We start from the raw sequence: 16188 nt of genomic DNA on the forward strand, positions 1-16188 counted from the left end.
TAGCTCACTCAAGCTCATAAAAGTTTTGAAAAGACCTATACCAATTCGAACGATCGTGGGGTAGTTGAAGCTTAAAGCTAAGCTTTTTCGATGCTGGCAATGCCTTCGGCCGTAGCTTTCGCTCTTTTGCAGATTTACAGAGTGCTTATAACAGAGCCCCCAAACTTTTAACGGTTCCAGATCGACGCCGACGGCTGAGATACCAACGATCGACGCGGGTTTTATATTCATTTCCAATCGATCGATCGAAACGCAAAAGTGGAGCAATAAAATCGGAAGTCTTGGGAAATCGCTAGATATATAGATAGATATTACTCCTCGATATGAGTGGCGTGCTTCGTCGCGGTTCCCTGAATTTCGACTGTGTGGGCGGACCGAGGGACAAGGGCAGGGGCAGCCTGGAGGCGAACCTGTATGGCGGATATCGCGAGACAAGGCCCGGCCCAAAGACCCCGGAAATCAGTGTCATAGCATTGGACTTTCGTCGCTACTCCGAAGACCTCAAGAAGCCAGCCGCACAGGAGGAGCAGAGGGAGCAACCTCCAAAAAGGGACCTCAGCCAGGATGCGGACAGCGACGTGATATCCAATTTCCTGGGCCACTACACCCGCTGGAGCTTCCTGTGGACCCTGCTGCTCTGCCTCTTCCAGCTGCCCACCACCTTCCACCTGTTCATGTTTGTCTTCCAGGTGAGTTTCGGTTTTAGGTTTTCGGTTTTATGGCATGGTAAATATTTGCCCAGTTGATTGCGTCGCCAAAAAAACATGAAAATCAAATATTTTGGTAGGTAAGCCTACCATTTTACCCACCTAAAAAAAAAACCTTTACCGGATGCAGGGCTGTTTAGTGTTTAGACCGGAAGAAAACATTGTGCAATTGATTGATTGATAGCTGTAAAGTCTGTTGGTGATTTGCACTAATAATAGGCGGCTAATTGCCTGTGTGTATCTCATCGATGCGAAGTGTTGACAGTGAAGTAATTGCCGAATGAAAAGCGAAAGAGAGTAAGGGGGTATTACAAAGAAAAAACGTTATCAGCAAATGAGTTTGCGTGGAGTGAGTAAGGTGGAAATATACAAAACAATTGATAACAATTTTTTTTTGAGAGGCTGCCACTTGAGTTAACCGACCACCGACAATCACGGCAGCACGCATGCCAATTTTGGCCACACATTTTTTGAGGCCCACTTAGCTCGACCTTTTTTTCGAATTGCCCCTCGAAAACTATGATCGACCTTCGGGCACTTTTGACCAACTTTTTTCAGGGAGGCTGTCACAGCCACTTAGGAGTCATTTATCGGCGAGCAGGTTGCGTGTGCATTATTTGCCTATGATTCTCCGATGCTTAAGGTAATCAGGGTAATCACCGACGACTGACAAAAGGTAACCCCAAATCGAAGGGAGCTAAGCAAAAACCACACGCGACCTTGACACACACGATCGTCGGATTGGCGGATCGGTGGATTCGGTGGGTAATAGAGCTTGGCAAGAACCAATGGAAGTTGCAATAGTCATTCAAGAACCCAAGAAGTTCGACCAACTGAGCACAGTTATTTTGCAGAGGTTAATTATACCAATCGAGCGTTAATAAATTGGGGAATAAGTATAGAGATTGGTTAACCTTAGTGGCTGTGTGATGCAAGAGCGAAGAAGTGTTAGATCATTTTTAAAGTCTTAAGATTTAGTATAGTCAAACCCTGGTCTATCAAAACTTTTATCACCGCGAACTATAAAAGTATTTTTTAATCATCAATAGGAACCTAATTGAATAGTAGCGAAATAGACAACAACTTGGCGCACTTTTGATAACACATTTAATGCAAACGACTTGGTCTGCTTTGATTGCTTCTGTGCTATTTTTCGCCTTGATAAGCATAATGTTATCTTAAAGAAGACAAACAATAAGCAATTGTAAAAGAATCCTCTATATCTACATGAACCAATCAAATAATAGAGACAGTCGTGTGCAGATAAGATTAGACGGCTGCCGAACTAAAGAAAGTTGGGTTCTATAAAAATATCTTTATGTTGGCTGGATGTACCAAATGAAATTCAAGTGTCGCAGAGTGTGCATCAACCTTGTGGGAGGAGTTGGTCAAGGCACTCCCCATAAAAGTTATAAAGTCATCAAGTGATTCTTTAATGACTCATGAAGACAGAAACAGAGTTAACAAGTAATTTGGCTATCGTAATATCGCCGAGTGTGTATTTTTTTGGACATTATCTCTCGGGGGCCCCCACAGAAATCTTAAATACCGGCGCGCCTGCGTGAAAACCAGAGACTCGACTTAAACTCTCTGGCACACGCATTCTCGGCTCTCGACACCTGCCGAATCTTGCATCTGAGACCAATTTGAATTTCATAAGATATATATTTTTTCGAAAGTCGAGCATTCTAACTCAGTTGACTTGCATCGCAAGAGGCAAGCGGTTGCAATTCGAAATTCGGGCCAGAATGGAGCTAACGGATGTGAGTGGACCGGACGAGGCCTCGCCGATGTTGGAGTCCGGCGATATGGAGGAGCTGGACCAGTTGCACACCAAGCTCCTGGAACGCCTGCTGGGCTGCCTGACTCCCTGGCAGGCCAGGTGGTGTGCCCTGCTCTCGATCTTCCAGGCCATCTGCACCTTCCACATATTCGTCTACGTGTTCCAGGTGAGTCGGGTTGAGTTGATTGCTCGGCCTTAGACCATCGTCGCGCTCCATCGCCTGCCACATGTGCCAACTAATGCGAGCTAATGCTGGTGTACTCGTATAGAGGGACAACTACAACTCAACCGCAATTGACAAGGTTCTGTGTTTGCCTTTGCCCACCCATATGTTCATAGTACACGAAGCCTCCCCCAATGTCAGTTATCAGCGTTTTATTTTTTCTGTGATAACGTGAATTCAAGTGACTCCGTTTGCAGGTGTGTGTGCCTCAGCTCAAACCTGTTGCCCGTGTTTTCGCTCTCGATTGATTGCGAGACTTACTTTTGATCCGCCAAAGATACAGTTTCATTGAGCGAAATTGGGAGCGGGAATTGCCAGTATCAGATACATTTAATGTGTTTATTGAACTGTTCAATTTACAAAGATTGATGTGTAGAAGAAACATTAAAGGCTTAAAATTGTGTTTTATTAATTGAACCAGTTGAAATATTTGTCAAATTAATTAGTAAAATGTTTCAGATACCTGAAACTTGTGTGATTTTATTTTATATAATTAAAGAATTTGCAAATATTTAAAATTGTTCAGTTATAACTTTTACTCATTAGTCTAAAATGCGCCTTGGACTCTTCCACCTTAATTGTTCCACTTCTGGCTTAATTATTGACACACAATAATTGCCAGCGCAGTAATAACAAATTTGAACTGGCTTAGGCCGAAACGAGTTTACCACCCTGCTCAACCCCCGAAAGTCGTTGATTTGTTTACACTGATTTAATGGCATATATTTGACACAGTCTTCGTGTTGGATTACCTTATCTTAATTGGCCAAGTCCGCAAATTGCACGCTTTGTGTTTTATTTATTTTGAAGAAGACGACAGCTCGGTGGATTAAGCTCTGCGGTCTGACACCATGACAACACGATTTCCCGCTGAGCAGTTAGAGACTTTTCAATTAGTTTCCACTCCCAACTGATCCATATCAGGTGGTGTCAGTGGTGTCGGTGGTTTGCTCCGACTTCAAACCGAGCCCAAGGTTGCCTTCGAAAGGTTACACTCTGCCACAGGCCAATATTGACCGCTAACTGTCTAAATATATTAATTAAACAATAATAATAAAATGCACAGAAATACCTCTGTGAGCCACACACTCAACTTAAACCTGGTACACTGGTCTCCAATCTGCCGGAGAAACCAAATCTGATTTGAATTTAGATCTAAAATAGCAATTTGAATACTTTCTCACCTAGGGTCAGTGGATGACCCTGTAACAATTAAGTTAACAATCCCCCATAAGCACCTAGACTAGACGTCGTACTATATTTAACAGTCTGGCTTTGTGTAATCAGAAAATCTCTCAGAAGGCCAGATGAACCAGATGTTTTTAGACAAAACCCTCCTCTTATTAGATTGAATAAATTTAATTTAATTAAAAGAGAATCGTTTTGTTTGATCTGGCATTAAAAAAGCCTTGACAATTCTAAGGAGATAATTGTCAATAAAAAATAACAATCATTTAAATTTAAAGAAATATTTTGGAACTATTCAAGATACCACGAATTTTAAAATATAAACAATTTCATGGACACAAAAACAGATCAGTTAAAAATATTTCGTTGTTTTAAACAGAAGCAAAAGGTTATGCTAAAAAAATGTTATCGATAAGAAAGGTAATTTACAAAACATAAGAATCCAGGAAATTAATCCAATGACTAACTAAAAATTCTTAGCTTCAGTTAACAGACTCATCTGACGTTTTCCTAGCCAATTGAATGCAAATCGATTCAAACTTTTCCGAACCAATCAATTACGGATATGTCACTACCTTACTCCGAAACAATAGAACATGTATTGTCACTAATCGTGCCATTAGTTGAATATCTAAATTAAGATTTGCATTGTGCAAGCACTTAGCCAGGGTGCTTGACCTGGTAAGTCCCCTACATGATAGCTTTTGAAGAATTGGTTATTATAAATCAATAGAATATGGAATATTTTCCGAAAAATACAGTTTTTTAAATCCAATTCTCGAAGGGTTGGGGGTAATTAGAGCCTAGCCCAGTGTGCCTGCCTGGCTGTCATTAATATAAAGCGCACTCTCAGGTGCAGCTCGTGCATATCTGCAAACCAATTTATCAAGCGAAATTTATGTGCCCCGTGTAGTCAAAGTCGAGAACTACTGCCCACGTTGTGGCACAGAATTCCATTGTTGGCCGAGAGTCGAGAGTCTGTTTCGCTATGCAAATGTTTCGCCTGAAACGTGACATGTAACCAACGGACTGGCGACAGAACAACTGCCACGGCGGCCACAAATGACATCAGAGGCTGCCACGCGATCAAAAGTCGCCAGACTTAAAGCCACAAAGCCGGGTGAAAAAATAAGGAAACCTCACTGGGAAAAGCTTACCTTTTCCCTGGCCATTAATTATTGAAAATGTTTCGCTTTCTTGTTACACTTCAACTTGAACTTGAAACCATTTCCTCGCAGCGCCTGCTAAATGTTTAATTGAGGCACGTTCAATGTCGGCCGAGGCTATCAACCTGTTGTAAGTTGTACATAGTTGTTTATGGGTTGTATCAAGGGGGTTTCGTATAGTGGGCGGTGGTGCTGGTGAACAACCTTTTCGCCTCCCCGTTTTGCGATTGATAAGCCGCTTCCATTGATTCGATCATCAATCAGACGGCCGCACATTTTTGTTCGTGTTTTTTCGAACAAGATTCAGTAATTTCAGCCGTGTTAACCTGTCACGAAACATTCGCAATCGAAACCCAAATGACAAATGGGGCTGCTGTAAAACAAACTAACTACGAGCTAACCGCAATCAACATGCGGAAGAAATTTAAACGGTTTACTACCGATTTAAATTGAGTCCCGCCCGATCTCCAATCTCCGGTTCGATTTATAGCTCCCCTTTCAAACTTTGATTGGCTCGAAGCAATGGAAGTTGGAAAAAGATAATGTCTTATGTAGTCCACGTAATTGCAAACGTGAATTGAATCAAGAAACATTCAAAATTTTAGTATTTTCGTATTCCTATGAGAACTTGTTACGCAAATCCTGAGAAAAAGTTTTTTCTTCAATTTTTAATAGCATTTCTATATGCAAAGTTATTTATGGACTTTTGAAAGCCACCAACCTTTATATTGCGACATTTGTTTGCTAATTTAGACAAGTAAAATTTGTGTTAATTTAACGAAACAAGTTTAAAATTGTTTGACTTAAAATCGCCATCTGCATGGCATTAAAAAGAGAATGTGTTATCAGAAATTAAAAGAGCAATCTTGAGAAAATGTTGATTAGGTCTGCGAATCTGGTTATTATCACTATATATTAATAGTAAACTTAAAACTAATATTTTCATAAGGATTATAAATCTTTATAAATTCTCAATACTACTTTTACTTTATAGATTGCTCCCAAAGACTTTTGGTGTGCGCGGCCGGACAACCTAATGCAGATGAGTGTCTCCGAATGGCGTAATATCAGCCAGTCCTCAAATGGTTGCCTGCTGCTCGATATGGACTTCACCCAGGTGACCTACGAGGATAATCAGCTGGTCAACTGGCCGGCAAATGCTTCAGAAATGGGTTACCGGCAGTGCCGGCACTTTGAGTTCTCCGACGAGGAAGGATCTGCTAAGACTCTGGTCCAGGAGTTCGAGCTGGTTTGCGGTCGGGACATCCTCAGTCTGGTGGAAACCTGCTTTCTGGTAGGCGCTGCAGCAGGAGCCGTGCTCAGCGGCTGGATTTCAGATCGCTTTGGCAGAAGGCACACCCTAATGGCATTCGTCACTATCCAAAGTGTTTTCGGTAAGTACTAGCTTAAAGTTGATTTAAAACAAAATTTTAAAAATCTAGAAATTATAAAAAATTTTATAAGGCTTTTTATAAGAAAAGAGATCTTCAAAATCAACAGATTTTTTAAAGAAGATAATGTTTGAACCCATTTTTCTCTGTGTAGATTTCAGGTTAAATTGCAACAGTCCGAGAAAATAAAAAAGGGCCGAGAGGACGAGAATTCCTTTGACCATGGCAATTTGAGTGGGATTCATTTTCTAATTGTCATTTATATGCAGCTTTGTCCGTGAATCGTTGGGCTAACAGCTGCATTTGCATTTGTCCTGCTCTCTGGCCCGGCTGGGATTTTAATTGACTTTACACTCTTATTTACGTGCCCGACCTTGCCACTGACATTCTGCACCCACCACCCCCCCGGCCACCCTTTTGTCCACCATTACCACCTCACTTCTCCCCTCTGCTCTCCGTCGTTGCAGGTGGAATTTTGGCCTTCTCAACATCGGTGGCCATGTTCATGTCGCTACGTGTTATAATTGGATTCGCATCAATGACCGTGACTGTTGTGAGCTTCGTTTTGGTGGTGGAGCTGGTCTCCGGCAGGTGGCGCACCGTAATCGGCATTCTCAACATTCTGCCCGTGGCCATCTCGTACGTCCTCTCCGCCGGACTGGCCTACCTCATCCGCGACTGGCGGCACCTCCAGCTGGCCATCTCCTTTCCCTGGCTAATCATGCTCACAATTTGGTAAGTTCTGCATCCTGGGAGGGGGCCTATGCCATAATGAGCCGTTTATTTGGTAAACCGTATTGGGAAATCAGCTTGGGGGAAATCGAGGTCTTTTTATGCATTCTGCTTTAGGCTCTTTTTTCATAAACGCTGAAGTGATATATTTTTATTAATTAAATTATGATTAATTAAATCATGATTAGTATTAGTATTACCTTCCGTTAATCAAAAAATACTTACAATAATATTTTCTATATTTTTTTGCATTGGTAAAATACTAAGAACACATTTTTACCAACAAGAAATATTCAAGAAAATATTAGCTATAATTAAAATTGCATGACTATAGCATGCTAATATTTTAAAATAGAAATATGAATCTTTAAATACTAATATAAATGTTTGTTTTAAGTATTATCTTCTTATAATTGGCTTTAAAATTGTATTTAAAAGTTCTTTAATATGCCGCTTAAAATAAGATAATTCCTTCAATAAATCAGACAAGATTCTTAGATTCTATTTGTTGTCCATTTCAAAGCGCATTTCAACTTCAAAGTGTAAACATTTCTAATAGCCAGTCAACTAAATGAATTGACAACAGAAAACCGAGAACACACAGCACAATGCGTGGGATGTGGGACCAATTAGATTCCGGCAGGGACAAAGAAAAACCCCTGTCCAGGAAATTCCTCAGTGTTTATCCGGGCCAAAGGAAGCCACATTAGCTGACCGCTCTTGGAAATCAAATGAAAAAATTCCAAGCGGCCAATAAATACCGGGGCATGACATTGATTCCATTGATACCATTCCTTTTCAGGTTTTGGCTGCCGGAGTCGCCCCGCTGGCTTTTGGCCCAGGGTCGGTTGGATGAGTTGTGCGCGCTAATTGAGCGAGCGGCCCGAATGAATGGGACCAGCGGCACTTTGCCCAGTAACTATCGCAAGACGCTCGAGGCGGCGGTTCCTCGGGCGGTCACCCAATCTCCACCAGAAGCGGCGACCAGCGAAGAGGTGAAGGCAGCCGAAGCAGAGGCACCCGATCACAGCCATGTGAATCCCCTGCTGGTGGTTTTTAGTGCCAAGTACTGGCGCACCACATGCCTCACTTTGGTCATCTGGCTCACCCTAATCATCATTTACTTTGGCCTGACCTTGCACCTTAGCAATTTGGGTGGCAACATCTACATCAATAGTGCCGTGGCGGGATCCGTGGAGGCCATTTCCATCTGCATCAGCATCTTGGTGGTTTTGAAGGTTGGCATACGAAAAAGTCTCATTGGTTACATGCTACTGCCGGGTCTCTGCTGTCTGGCCACGAATCTAATGCCGAATCAGACGGGTGTGATTGCACTGGCCACCATAGGTAAGTAGTTAACTTGTGAATTTCATTAATGATAAGGGAGTAACAATCTCCTCTTGCAGCCAAGTGCCTTATTGGAGCCAACAACGCCATTATTCCCACCTACACTGCAATGCAATATCCCACTATCGTTCGCAACTTTGGCGTTGGCATGGGCAATTTGGCCTCGGGAGTGGCCCTAATCCTTGTGCCCTTCCTCTGGCAACTGGTGGGTTCTCAAATCGTTTACCTATAATATCTTGATTTTACCAATCTGTTCTCATCTTCATATCATAGGAGCACATTGATCCCCTGCTGCCCTTGAATGTTATGGGAGTAAGCGGTCTGATTGGCGCCATTGCCATCAGCCTTATGAAGGATGTGGAATAGCCAGGATCGGGAATTGGACATTTTTAGAGGAGCTGACCTTCCGTTTTATGACATGCCTAACTGTGATATATATTGGACCTATTTTGGGGGACTTTGCGCACCCGCACTAAATCGTTTTTCTCATTCTACCCATTAACTATGATTTTATTTAATTGATATGATTTTATTTATATTTTCATTGCATTAAAAACGCAGTATTTTTATGATATGCAAAAGGAATTAGTTTTATTATGGAATTTTAATTTTTATAGGAATGGTTGGAAGCCATACTAACTTTGCTATAACCCATTCTAGCCAATACACCAACCATTGCGCATACGCTCTGTTGGTCAGACTTTCCTTTCGTTAAACGTAAACTTTAAGCTTGAGCAGCAGCGTTGCCAGCCCATTGAATTTAAATGGAAACAGTTAAAGGCGGTAAAAGTAATTTAAAACTATATCACGTTCCCGGAGCTGATCGAACACCGCAATTCTCATGTCCACAAAAGAGTGCAAATAACAAAAAAGAAGGCAGCCCTGTCACTTTCGTTACTTCATCGAGAGATGCGCTCCACTTTCGGCCCGGTCATTTATTTCATTTGGTTTATTTCAGTCCATGCCAAACACACACCGCACATAAATTTTCCACCGCTGTTTCCAAAGCTCCGATTGGCGTTGGAGCAGGAGCTATAAAGCCGCCTGCGCACCTGGCGGGCCCAGCATTTGAGCGATCAACGGTTGGCCAAGAAGTAGTACCAGGTGCCCTGCGGATAAATAAGTTTCTGTTCTCCCTGACATCAAAAGTGCTTTCTTTTCGTCTTGCGGAAGTGTTACAAAAAGCGAAGAGGAGTCAGCCAGCCCAGAGATCCATTATGAAACTCCAACTAATTGCGGTAAGTTGGAAGCCTGAAACTAAGGATCATATGTGTGTTCGTGTTCTCGGTCAAGTCACCATTTAAGCATGTCAGTGAATCATAAATATGCAGCCATCAAGGTCGTTCGGGTTTCAGCTTAAGATCACTCGATCTCAGATTGATACATTTACTACTTTATTTACGAGTATTTGCATTTTATAGAAAGTGCGCGAGTTGTTGTGTGTACCTGTGTCTCAATGCAATGCAATTAGCAATTAATGTTGGCCAATTGACATTTCATTTCGTTTGGCATCATAAAACCAACGATCGAGCAATACAAAGGAACTCACATCATAAATATGCGATACAATCGCCCAGCAATTGTTTTTTCTCTTTGCACTGTGTGGCCCAAGAATTCCGTTTGAGGAATTACCAAACCAAGCCCTCGGGTCAGAAATTTTAACGAGCATTTGTTGGCTTTAAGCCCAGCTCCGCCTTAACTTTGCAAAATTCCCCCCGACCTCCATTATTAACCTGAATATTGGGCTCTCGAAATTGGCCCACAATTGACTTGAGTTCAATTTGCTGTTCTGCCAAAGATTATCAAAGGCTTTGGCTACTGCGCAAAGCTGATGAATGGCCAATTATGTGATAAATAAATACAATTATTTGCGATACAATCAACCAAATCAATCAAAACAAACGGGCTTAAGAGACCTTTATTCAATTTAACTTCCTTAAAATGTTTTTATTTTTATACAAAGTCCCGAAGCCAAAAAAAATATTTCTAAATATTTCTTCTTTACTTGAGAAAAATCTATTAAAACTAATATATATCCTTCTAAAATTTTCCATCTTAAATGGTCTTTCAAAACCCCATAAATCAGCGTATCTAATCAGATTTTCCCGCTTTTGCTTGATTGATTGATTGCCTTGGCGAAATTGTGGATACGGCCTAATGAGTTGGCCAAAATGTAGACCAGAAAATGAATTGTTAATGACAAGAAACACTCAATTTGCCGGTAATTTTCGGGGAGTATTGTTCGCGAGCAGTTCGTCACGACACGTTATTTGTGCGAGCACCGATATTATGTGTTTCAAGGTCGTTGGTGGCCGCAGCTAATAACTAGTTATGGGCGATTGGGATCCACATCCACAGAAAACGCACCCAAGGCGATGCAAATTCTCGGCACGCACACTCCATTCATTTTTCCAGTGGCTTCATATTCAGGTGCAGCTAGAGATACAGATACAAAGATACCGAGATACAGATACTTGCCCACACCGCAACGCATTTGGGCGTAGTGTGCTGGGATTACGTAATGAACGGGTATATAAAGTAAGCCTGCATAAATAAGCCTTTATACATGCATAAAGTGTTACATATTTGAGAGACCCGAGCCGGCTCGAAAGTGCACTGACAACTATTCCAGCTCAACGAGTCCAGCCAGCTAAAAAAAACCGAAAAAAATAACAGAAAAATGCCTGGCTGGCATAGGACATATTTTCGATTTCATTCGGTTGTTCGGTCAATGGCCATTCGGACAGTCAAGGTTGTCTTAAAAGTCCTTAGCCAAGTTATTGTTACTAATGATGATGGAAGATCAACGGGAACATAAACATCTTTTGTTGTCTTTCGCTGATGATGAAGATATAAATGTTGATGATGCTCCACCAGTGGAACACCCACGCCTGCATCCAGCTGGGGACTAGGCTTGGCTTCACCTGGTTTGGTTTTGGTTTTGGTTTCAACTTGAAGTTGGGAACACCTTCCCATTACACATGACTACGAAATTTTTCGGTTTCCTTGAACCGCGACGCAGACGCAAGGCGGAGTCATAAAGGCAATTAAATCAAATCAAGTTCCCCTGCCGAGCAATGCACCCAAATAAATAGCTGCAAGTGTCTGGCGGGCCTTGCTCAGTTTTTCAGTTTCAGCTACATATCTCCCTGGCCTGGCTTTTCATTAATTTATAAAAGCCAAGTAGTTCACTTGACCAGGTAGTTGGGCAGCCAGCCAAGCCACTGGAATGTTCGGCTTCAATGGTCAACAACGCAAACACAAAGATAAACTAAAAGCGAAAAAACAAAGCCAATGGCTCAGATACAGGAAAGTAATGGATAATAATAGTACAACAACAACAGAAGCGGGCAGAAAAATGTGTTGACTGCATGCATAACAAAATCTGAATGAGCCGAAGGCTTCATTGGATTCGATTGATTATTATAAACCATAAGCCGTAATAGTTATTCATGTTTGAACAATTGAATTATGGGCGACAGTTTAGATTGGAAACGGTATATAAATACCTAGGAAATAAGTTATTCAATTAATAAGGTACATTAAACTTAAGGGATTGATGACTCTTTTAAGCTTAGGCTAAAAATTAATTGCAAAATTTTATCAAACATACTTAAGAACTTATTCTTAGGATTGTAAAATGTACAGATATAATTTACTTATTTATTTTATTAATCTAATTACCCTTTAATGCAAATATCAAGACATCTTAACAAAAACCATAAAAAATAAGGAGAATTAAAAAAATAAGGTGAATTACAGAATTGGTTAAAATATTAATTCCCAAATGACCACCAATTTCAAACTAATTCCCCACTCGGGTTTCCAATTCTGTCAAGAACTTTAATGGAAAACATAATTCCGTATTGACTTTTATTCACTTCCCCAACCAGTAATTCTTTTATATAAGCTACCTCATGAAGTGGGGCAAAAAGTTATCTGATCTGTGGCCAGATGGAAACCGAAACCAAAGGCAAAAACCCATAAGCCGGCTAAAATAAACCCTCCACTTCACCTCCCTCTTAAGAATTGTGTAATAACAGGGGCTACTAATTAAAAGTTGAAACACCGAAACATCGTGCTAAAAAAAAAAGAAAAATTAAGTATACGACTAGGCGGTCGGTCACTTGTCCTAGACTTTGACTTCTTTCGCGAACCGGAAACTTTTGGCCAATGTGCTTGCCACATGCTACATGCCGCCACGAGAGTCGCATAACTCCGGCCATGCAAATTACGCAACCCAGACGGCAAAAGACTGAAATGTTTTCGGTTTTTCTCTACTGTTTTTGGTCTCGCTTTTGGCTTTGGCTCTGGCTTGTCTTGGCTTTTTGGAATCGGCTTTTATGATCGATCGGCAGCGAGGTGGGGCAAAAATCGCGATTTGTTTTATGTGCTACATTTACAACCATTACAGTATTGCCACAATTGTTGTTGTTGTTGTTGCTGTGGCGGCGGCAGCACACCGTTACAATTACAAATTGCTGCGGCAGTACATAAGCGGTTGATAAATTTTAAACCAGTTTACGGAGGTGTGAGGCGAGCAGCTAACCAAGAAGTGCCACAAAAGTGTGACGGCAAGTGGAGATATTTTTACCAGTCCCAAAATGCATTTTAATTAATCGAGGAATGCTAAAAATATAGGTAGTTTTTGGAATTTAACTATTAATATGGGGGAGTTGATGAGAAATAGCGGACAGTTTCTTAACAAATTATAAAGATCTGTATATAAAGTTATTTAAAAAGATAAAGGCTTTTCAATTTAATTGTATCGTTAAAGTTATTAAAAAGGCAAGGAAATTTTACAGAAAAAATATAAACATTTTACCCTCTTATTCAAATGTAAAAAAAAATGGTAATATACCCAACATCTTTAAGATTTGTAATTTAAAGTATCTGTAGACCTTTTTACCTCCCCAACGGAAATCCAAAAAATATATTATATATTATTATAATAAAATAGTTTTCCTATTCCTCTATGAACCCATTGACCACTAGGGTTCCAAATAAGTAAATCGCAATTCGATGGTATTTCTATTCCACCCCCAAAACCGTCGAGCGGTGATGAAAATTCTAAGAAGCCATGGGGCGAACAACAAGTCAAAACTGACCATATAGAAATAATTAAGCGAGATACCAGGTAGTGGCAAATTGGCCACGTGTGGCATGCTGTCGCCAAAGTAACGCCTTGTTCCGGCAATTGACACAGTTGATCCCTAAATGGACGGCACTAATGACTTCCATTTTTTCCATTTTCCATCCGATTGCAGCTCGTTTGCAGCGCCCTCGCTTTGGCCGAGGCCCAGAATTATCCGCAGCGCCTGAACATCCCCGGAGCAGTGCCATCACCTGGTTCAGTGCCCCACCGGCAGCCTGTTTTGCGTGTCCGTCGTCCGGGAAATTCCCTCCGTCAGAATGTCATCCTGCCGGCGGTGACGCAACGCATCGCCCTCGAGGAGCCACGCCCCGTGACTGAGTCGGCGGAGGATGAGCAGCCGGAGCCATTCCTGCCGAATCTCTTGCGGGAACAGCAGTTGGCTCAGGCCCAGCAATCGCAGTTCCAGCAGGCAGCGGCCGCCTTCCTGGCTGGCCAGCAACCCGTGGAGCAACCCTCGCCAGTGCAGCAGTTCCTCCAGAACGAGGACTCCCAGCCGGCTGCTATTCTACCAGCTCCTGCTCGCTTTCCCGCCGAACGTCCCTCGATTCCAGCGCCTCTCAATCGTCCCGCCGCCTTTAACGACTTCGGCATCGGTCGGTTTGAGAACTCGCAGCGATTCGGCCTGGAGCGACCCACTCCCACAGCAGCAGCGCCACCACCACCACCTCCTCCTCAGCAGCCACAGCGAGTGGCTGTGATCCGAACGAGACCAGCGGCGCCTGCTGCCCTGCGTCCTGAGCCACCAGCACCACAGCCTGTGGCCCGGCCGCGCCCTAAGCCAGTTCAGCCGCGTCCCCTCATCGATCAGAATCAACTGCAGGACGACCGCGTCGACCAGCAGCAGCAGCGTCGCCGCCAGCCCGTTTCCCAGACTATTCGCAAGTGGCGCGAGGAGAACGAGGATGGGAGCATCACCTGGGGCTACGAGAACGACGATGGCTCCTTCAAGGAGGAGCTGATCGGCACCGATTGCATTACCAAGTGAGTAAAGCTTTGAAGAAAGGGATAATATATATTCACTAGCCGAGTCGATATAGCCATGTCCGTCTGTCTGTCTGTCCGTATGAACGCTGAGATCTCGGAAACTACAAAAGCTAGAAGGTTCAGATTTCCCACACATATTCTTGGGCTTCCTACGCAGCGCAAGTTTATTTCAGCCGAGCGCCACGCCCCCTCTAAAGCCCACAAACGTGTCTAACGGCCACATCTTTTAAGATTTTAAAAATATATAAATGCAATTTTATAGTGTTTATAAATACCTATCGAAATGTAGAAGACATTTTTCAAATCGGACCATTCACTAAAAAGTTATGCGCAATCAAAGTTTCTTATATGTCCATCTCCCTTGCACTCCCTTTAGCCGAGTCACGGGTATTAGATAGTCTCTTCTTTTAGATGAAATACTTAAGCAAATAACCCTTCTTCTCCTCCAATTAGGGGCACCTATGGCTACGTTGACCCCGACGGCAACAAGCGGGAGTACCACTACGAGACGGGCATCAAGTGCGATCCCAACAACCGCAACAACGAGGAGGAGCTGCAGGAGAACGGGTTCATCAACTACGAGGAGAACCGCGCCGTGCTGCCCAACGGCCTGGAGATCGATATGACGCAGCTGGGCAAGAAGAAGTCGAAGCGCCCGAATGGCATCTACAGGAACTGAGATACTACTACCCACATCATAGTCCCTTAAGTCAAGCAGCTCGTAGGTCGTCTTACTTGTGTGTATTCCACTTATAATTATGTCCATACTCCATTGAGTGTCAAGTGAAAGATTAAATACGATTAGAATAGATTGAAATGTAATCATCAGTAGGGTCGCTGGCGCCTGGCGGTGGGTGGCAGTCGGTTGGGCGGCGTTATCGAGATGTCCAGGAAGTCCCCGATGCAGAATTTCGCCTGGGCGAGCGTCTTGTTGTCGTCGATGCCTTTTTGGCCCGTGCAGGTCACTCCGATTTCGCGCATCTGGAAGTGATTGTTCCGGAAGTTGGGAAAGACGACCGCAAAGTCGAAGTAGGTGCCCTTCTTGCGGGTGTCCGGATTCACGTCCCTCACCAGGGAGGTCAGTTCGTGGAGGGTGGCGTCCTGCCAGGTGTAGATCTGCAGCTCGTTGGTGGGCACGTTGCCGAACGTGTACTCCTGCACGGAGTGGTGGCGACCCGTGGAGCAGAACACTCGGAGCAGCAGAGGGCAGGTCTGAAAAAGTCATAGAAATTAGGTAAATCCGAGAAGTTTCCAGGTAAACATTGCCTCCCCCGCCGGTTGGGCAAACAAACCTTCTCGCGGTCAATCTGCTTGACCTGCGTCTTCTCCTCCACAATCATTGACTCCACGTTGGCCATGTTTTCCTCCTGCGCTTTTATTTGGCACCTAATTCCCGAGTTTTAATACAAAAATGGCTATTTTCTGCAATGTTTGGGCTTCCCTTTGGACTGAAAGATATCGGATAATATTCCGGTTTTCCACTATCGCACATCTCTAAGTGAGGCCGTTTGC

The 16188-nt window shown here is 43.0% G+C and overlaps 3 protein-coding genes across 4 annotated transcripts; 2 read left to right on the forward strand and 1 right to left on the reverse strand.

Annotated features, from left to right (window-relative positions):
- The first annotated feature begins 194 nt into the window (after positions 1–194).
- On the forward strand, positions 195–9118 carry LOC108056215 (organic cation transporter protein). Of its 2 annotated transcripts, XM_017139929.3 has the most exons (7): positions 195–689; positions 2462–2656; positions 6062–6461; positions 6926–7193; positions 7993–8537; positions 8597–8742; positions 8811–9118. In XM_017139929.3, exons 1-7 carry the CDS (start codon positions 324–326, stop codon positions 8901–8903), a joined length of 2013 nt encoding a protein of 670 aa, XP_016995418.2. In that variant the 5' UTR covers positions 195–323; the 3' UTR covers positions 8904–9118. The 2 variants fall into 2 exon arrangements, with proteins under 2 accessions (XP_016995418.2, XP_016995417.2); XM_017139928.3 differs by lacking the exon at positions 2462–2656.
- A 526-nt stretch (positions 9119–9644) lies between these two features.
- On the forward strand, positions 9645–15487 carry LOC108066419 (proline-, glutamic acid- and leucine-rich protein 1). Its single transcript, XM_044395609.2, has 3 exons — positions 9645–9775; positions 13805–14673; positions 15130–15487. Exons 1-3 carry the CDS (start codon positions 9755–9757, stop codon positions 15353–15355), a joined length of 1116 nt encoding a protein of 371 aa, XP_044251544.1. The 5' UTR covers positions 9645–9754; the 3' UTR covers positions 15356–15487.
- Positions 15399–16155, reverse strand: Bin1 (histone deacetylase complex subunit SAP18). The gene is made up of 2 exons (XM_017154946.3): positions 15969–16155; positions 15399–15888 (listed from the first exon to the last, which is right to left on the reverse strand). The coding sequence occupies exons 1-2, from the start codon at positions 16032–16034 to the stop codon at positions 15502–15504; spliced, it is 453 nt and encodes a 150-aa protein (XP_017010435.1). The 5' UTR covers positions 16035–16155; the 3' UTR covers positions 15399–15501.
- Between the last annotated feature and the right edge of the window lie 33 nt (positions 16156–16188).

This window comes from Drosophila takahashii, chromosome 3R (genome assembly GCF_030179915.1).
Source record: "Drosophila takahashii strain IR98-3 E-12201 chromosome 3R, DtakHiC1v2, whole genome shotgun sequence".
Classification (NCBI taxonomy): domain Eukaryota; kingdom Metazoa; phylum Arthropoda; class Insecta; order Diptera; family Drosophilidae; genus Drosophila; species Drosophila takahashii.

Coding starts and splice junctions, on each gene's coding strand:
- LOC108056215 (XM_017139929.3), top strand. CDS start 324: ATGAGTGGCGTGCTTCGTCGCGGTTCCCTGAATTTCGACTGTGTGGGC. Junction 7,194..7,992: donor CTAATCATGCTCACAATTTG/GTAAGTTCTGCA, acceptor ATTCCTTTTCAG/GTTTTGGCTGCCGGAGTCGC. Junction 8,538..8,596: donor GATTGCACTGGCCACCATAG/GTAAGTAGTTAA, acceptor CTCCTCTTGCAG/CCAAGTGCCTTATTGGAGCC.
- Bin1 (XM_017154946.3), bottom strand. CDS start 16,034: ATGGCCAACGTGGAGTCAATGATTGTGGAGGAGAAGACGCAGGTCAAG. Junction 15,889..15,968: donor AGCAGATTGACCGCGAGAAG/GTTTGTTTGCCC, acceptor TGACTTTTTCAG/ACCTGCCCTCTGCTGCTCCG.
- LOC108066419 (XM_044395609.2), top strand. CDS start 9,755: ATGAAACTCCAACTAATTGCG. Junction 9,776..13,804: donor TGAAACTCCAACTAATTGCG/GTAAGTTGGAAG, acceptor ATCCGATTGCAG/CTCGTTTGCAGCGCCCTCGC. Junction 14,674..15,129: donor GGCACCGATTGCATTACCAA/GTGAGTAAAGCT, acceptor TCCTCCAATTAG/GGGCACCTATGGCTACGTTG.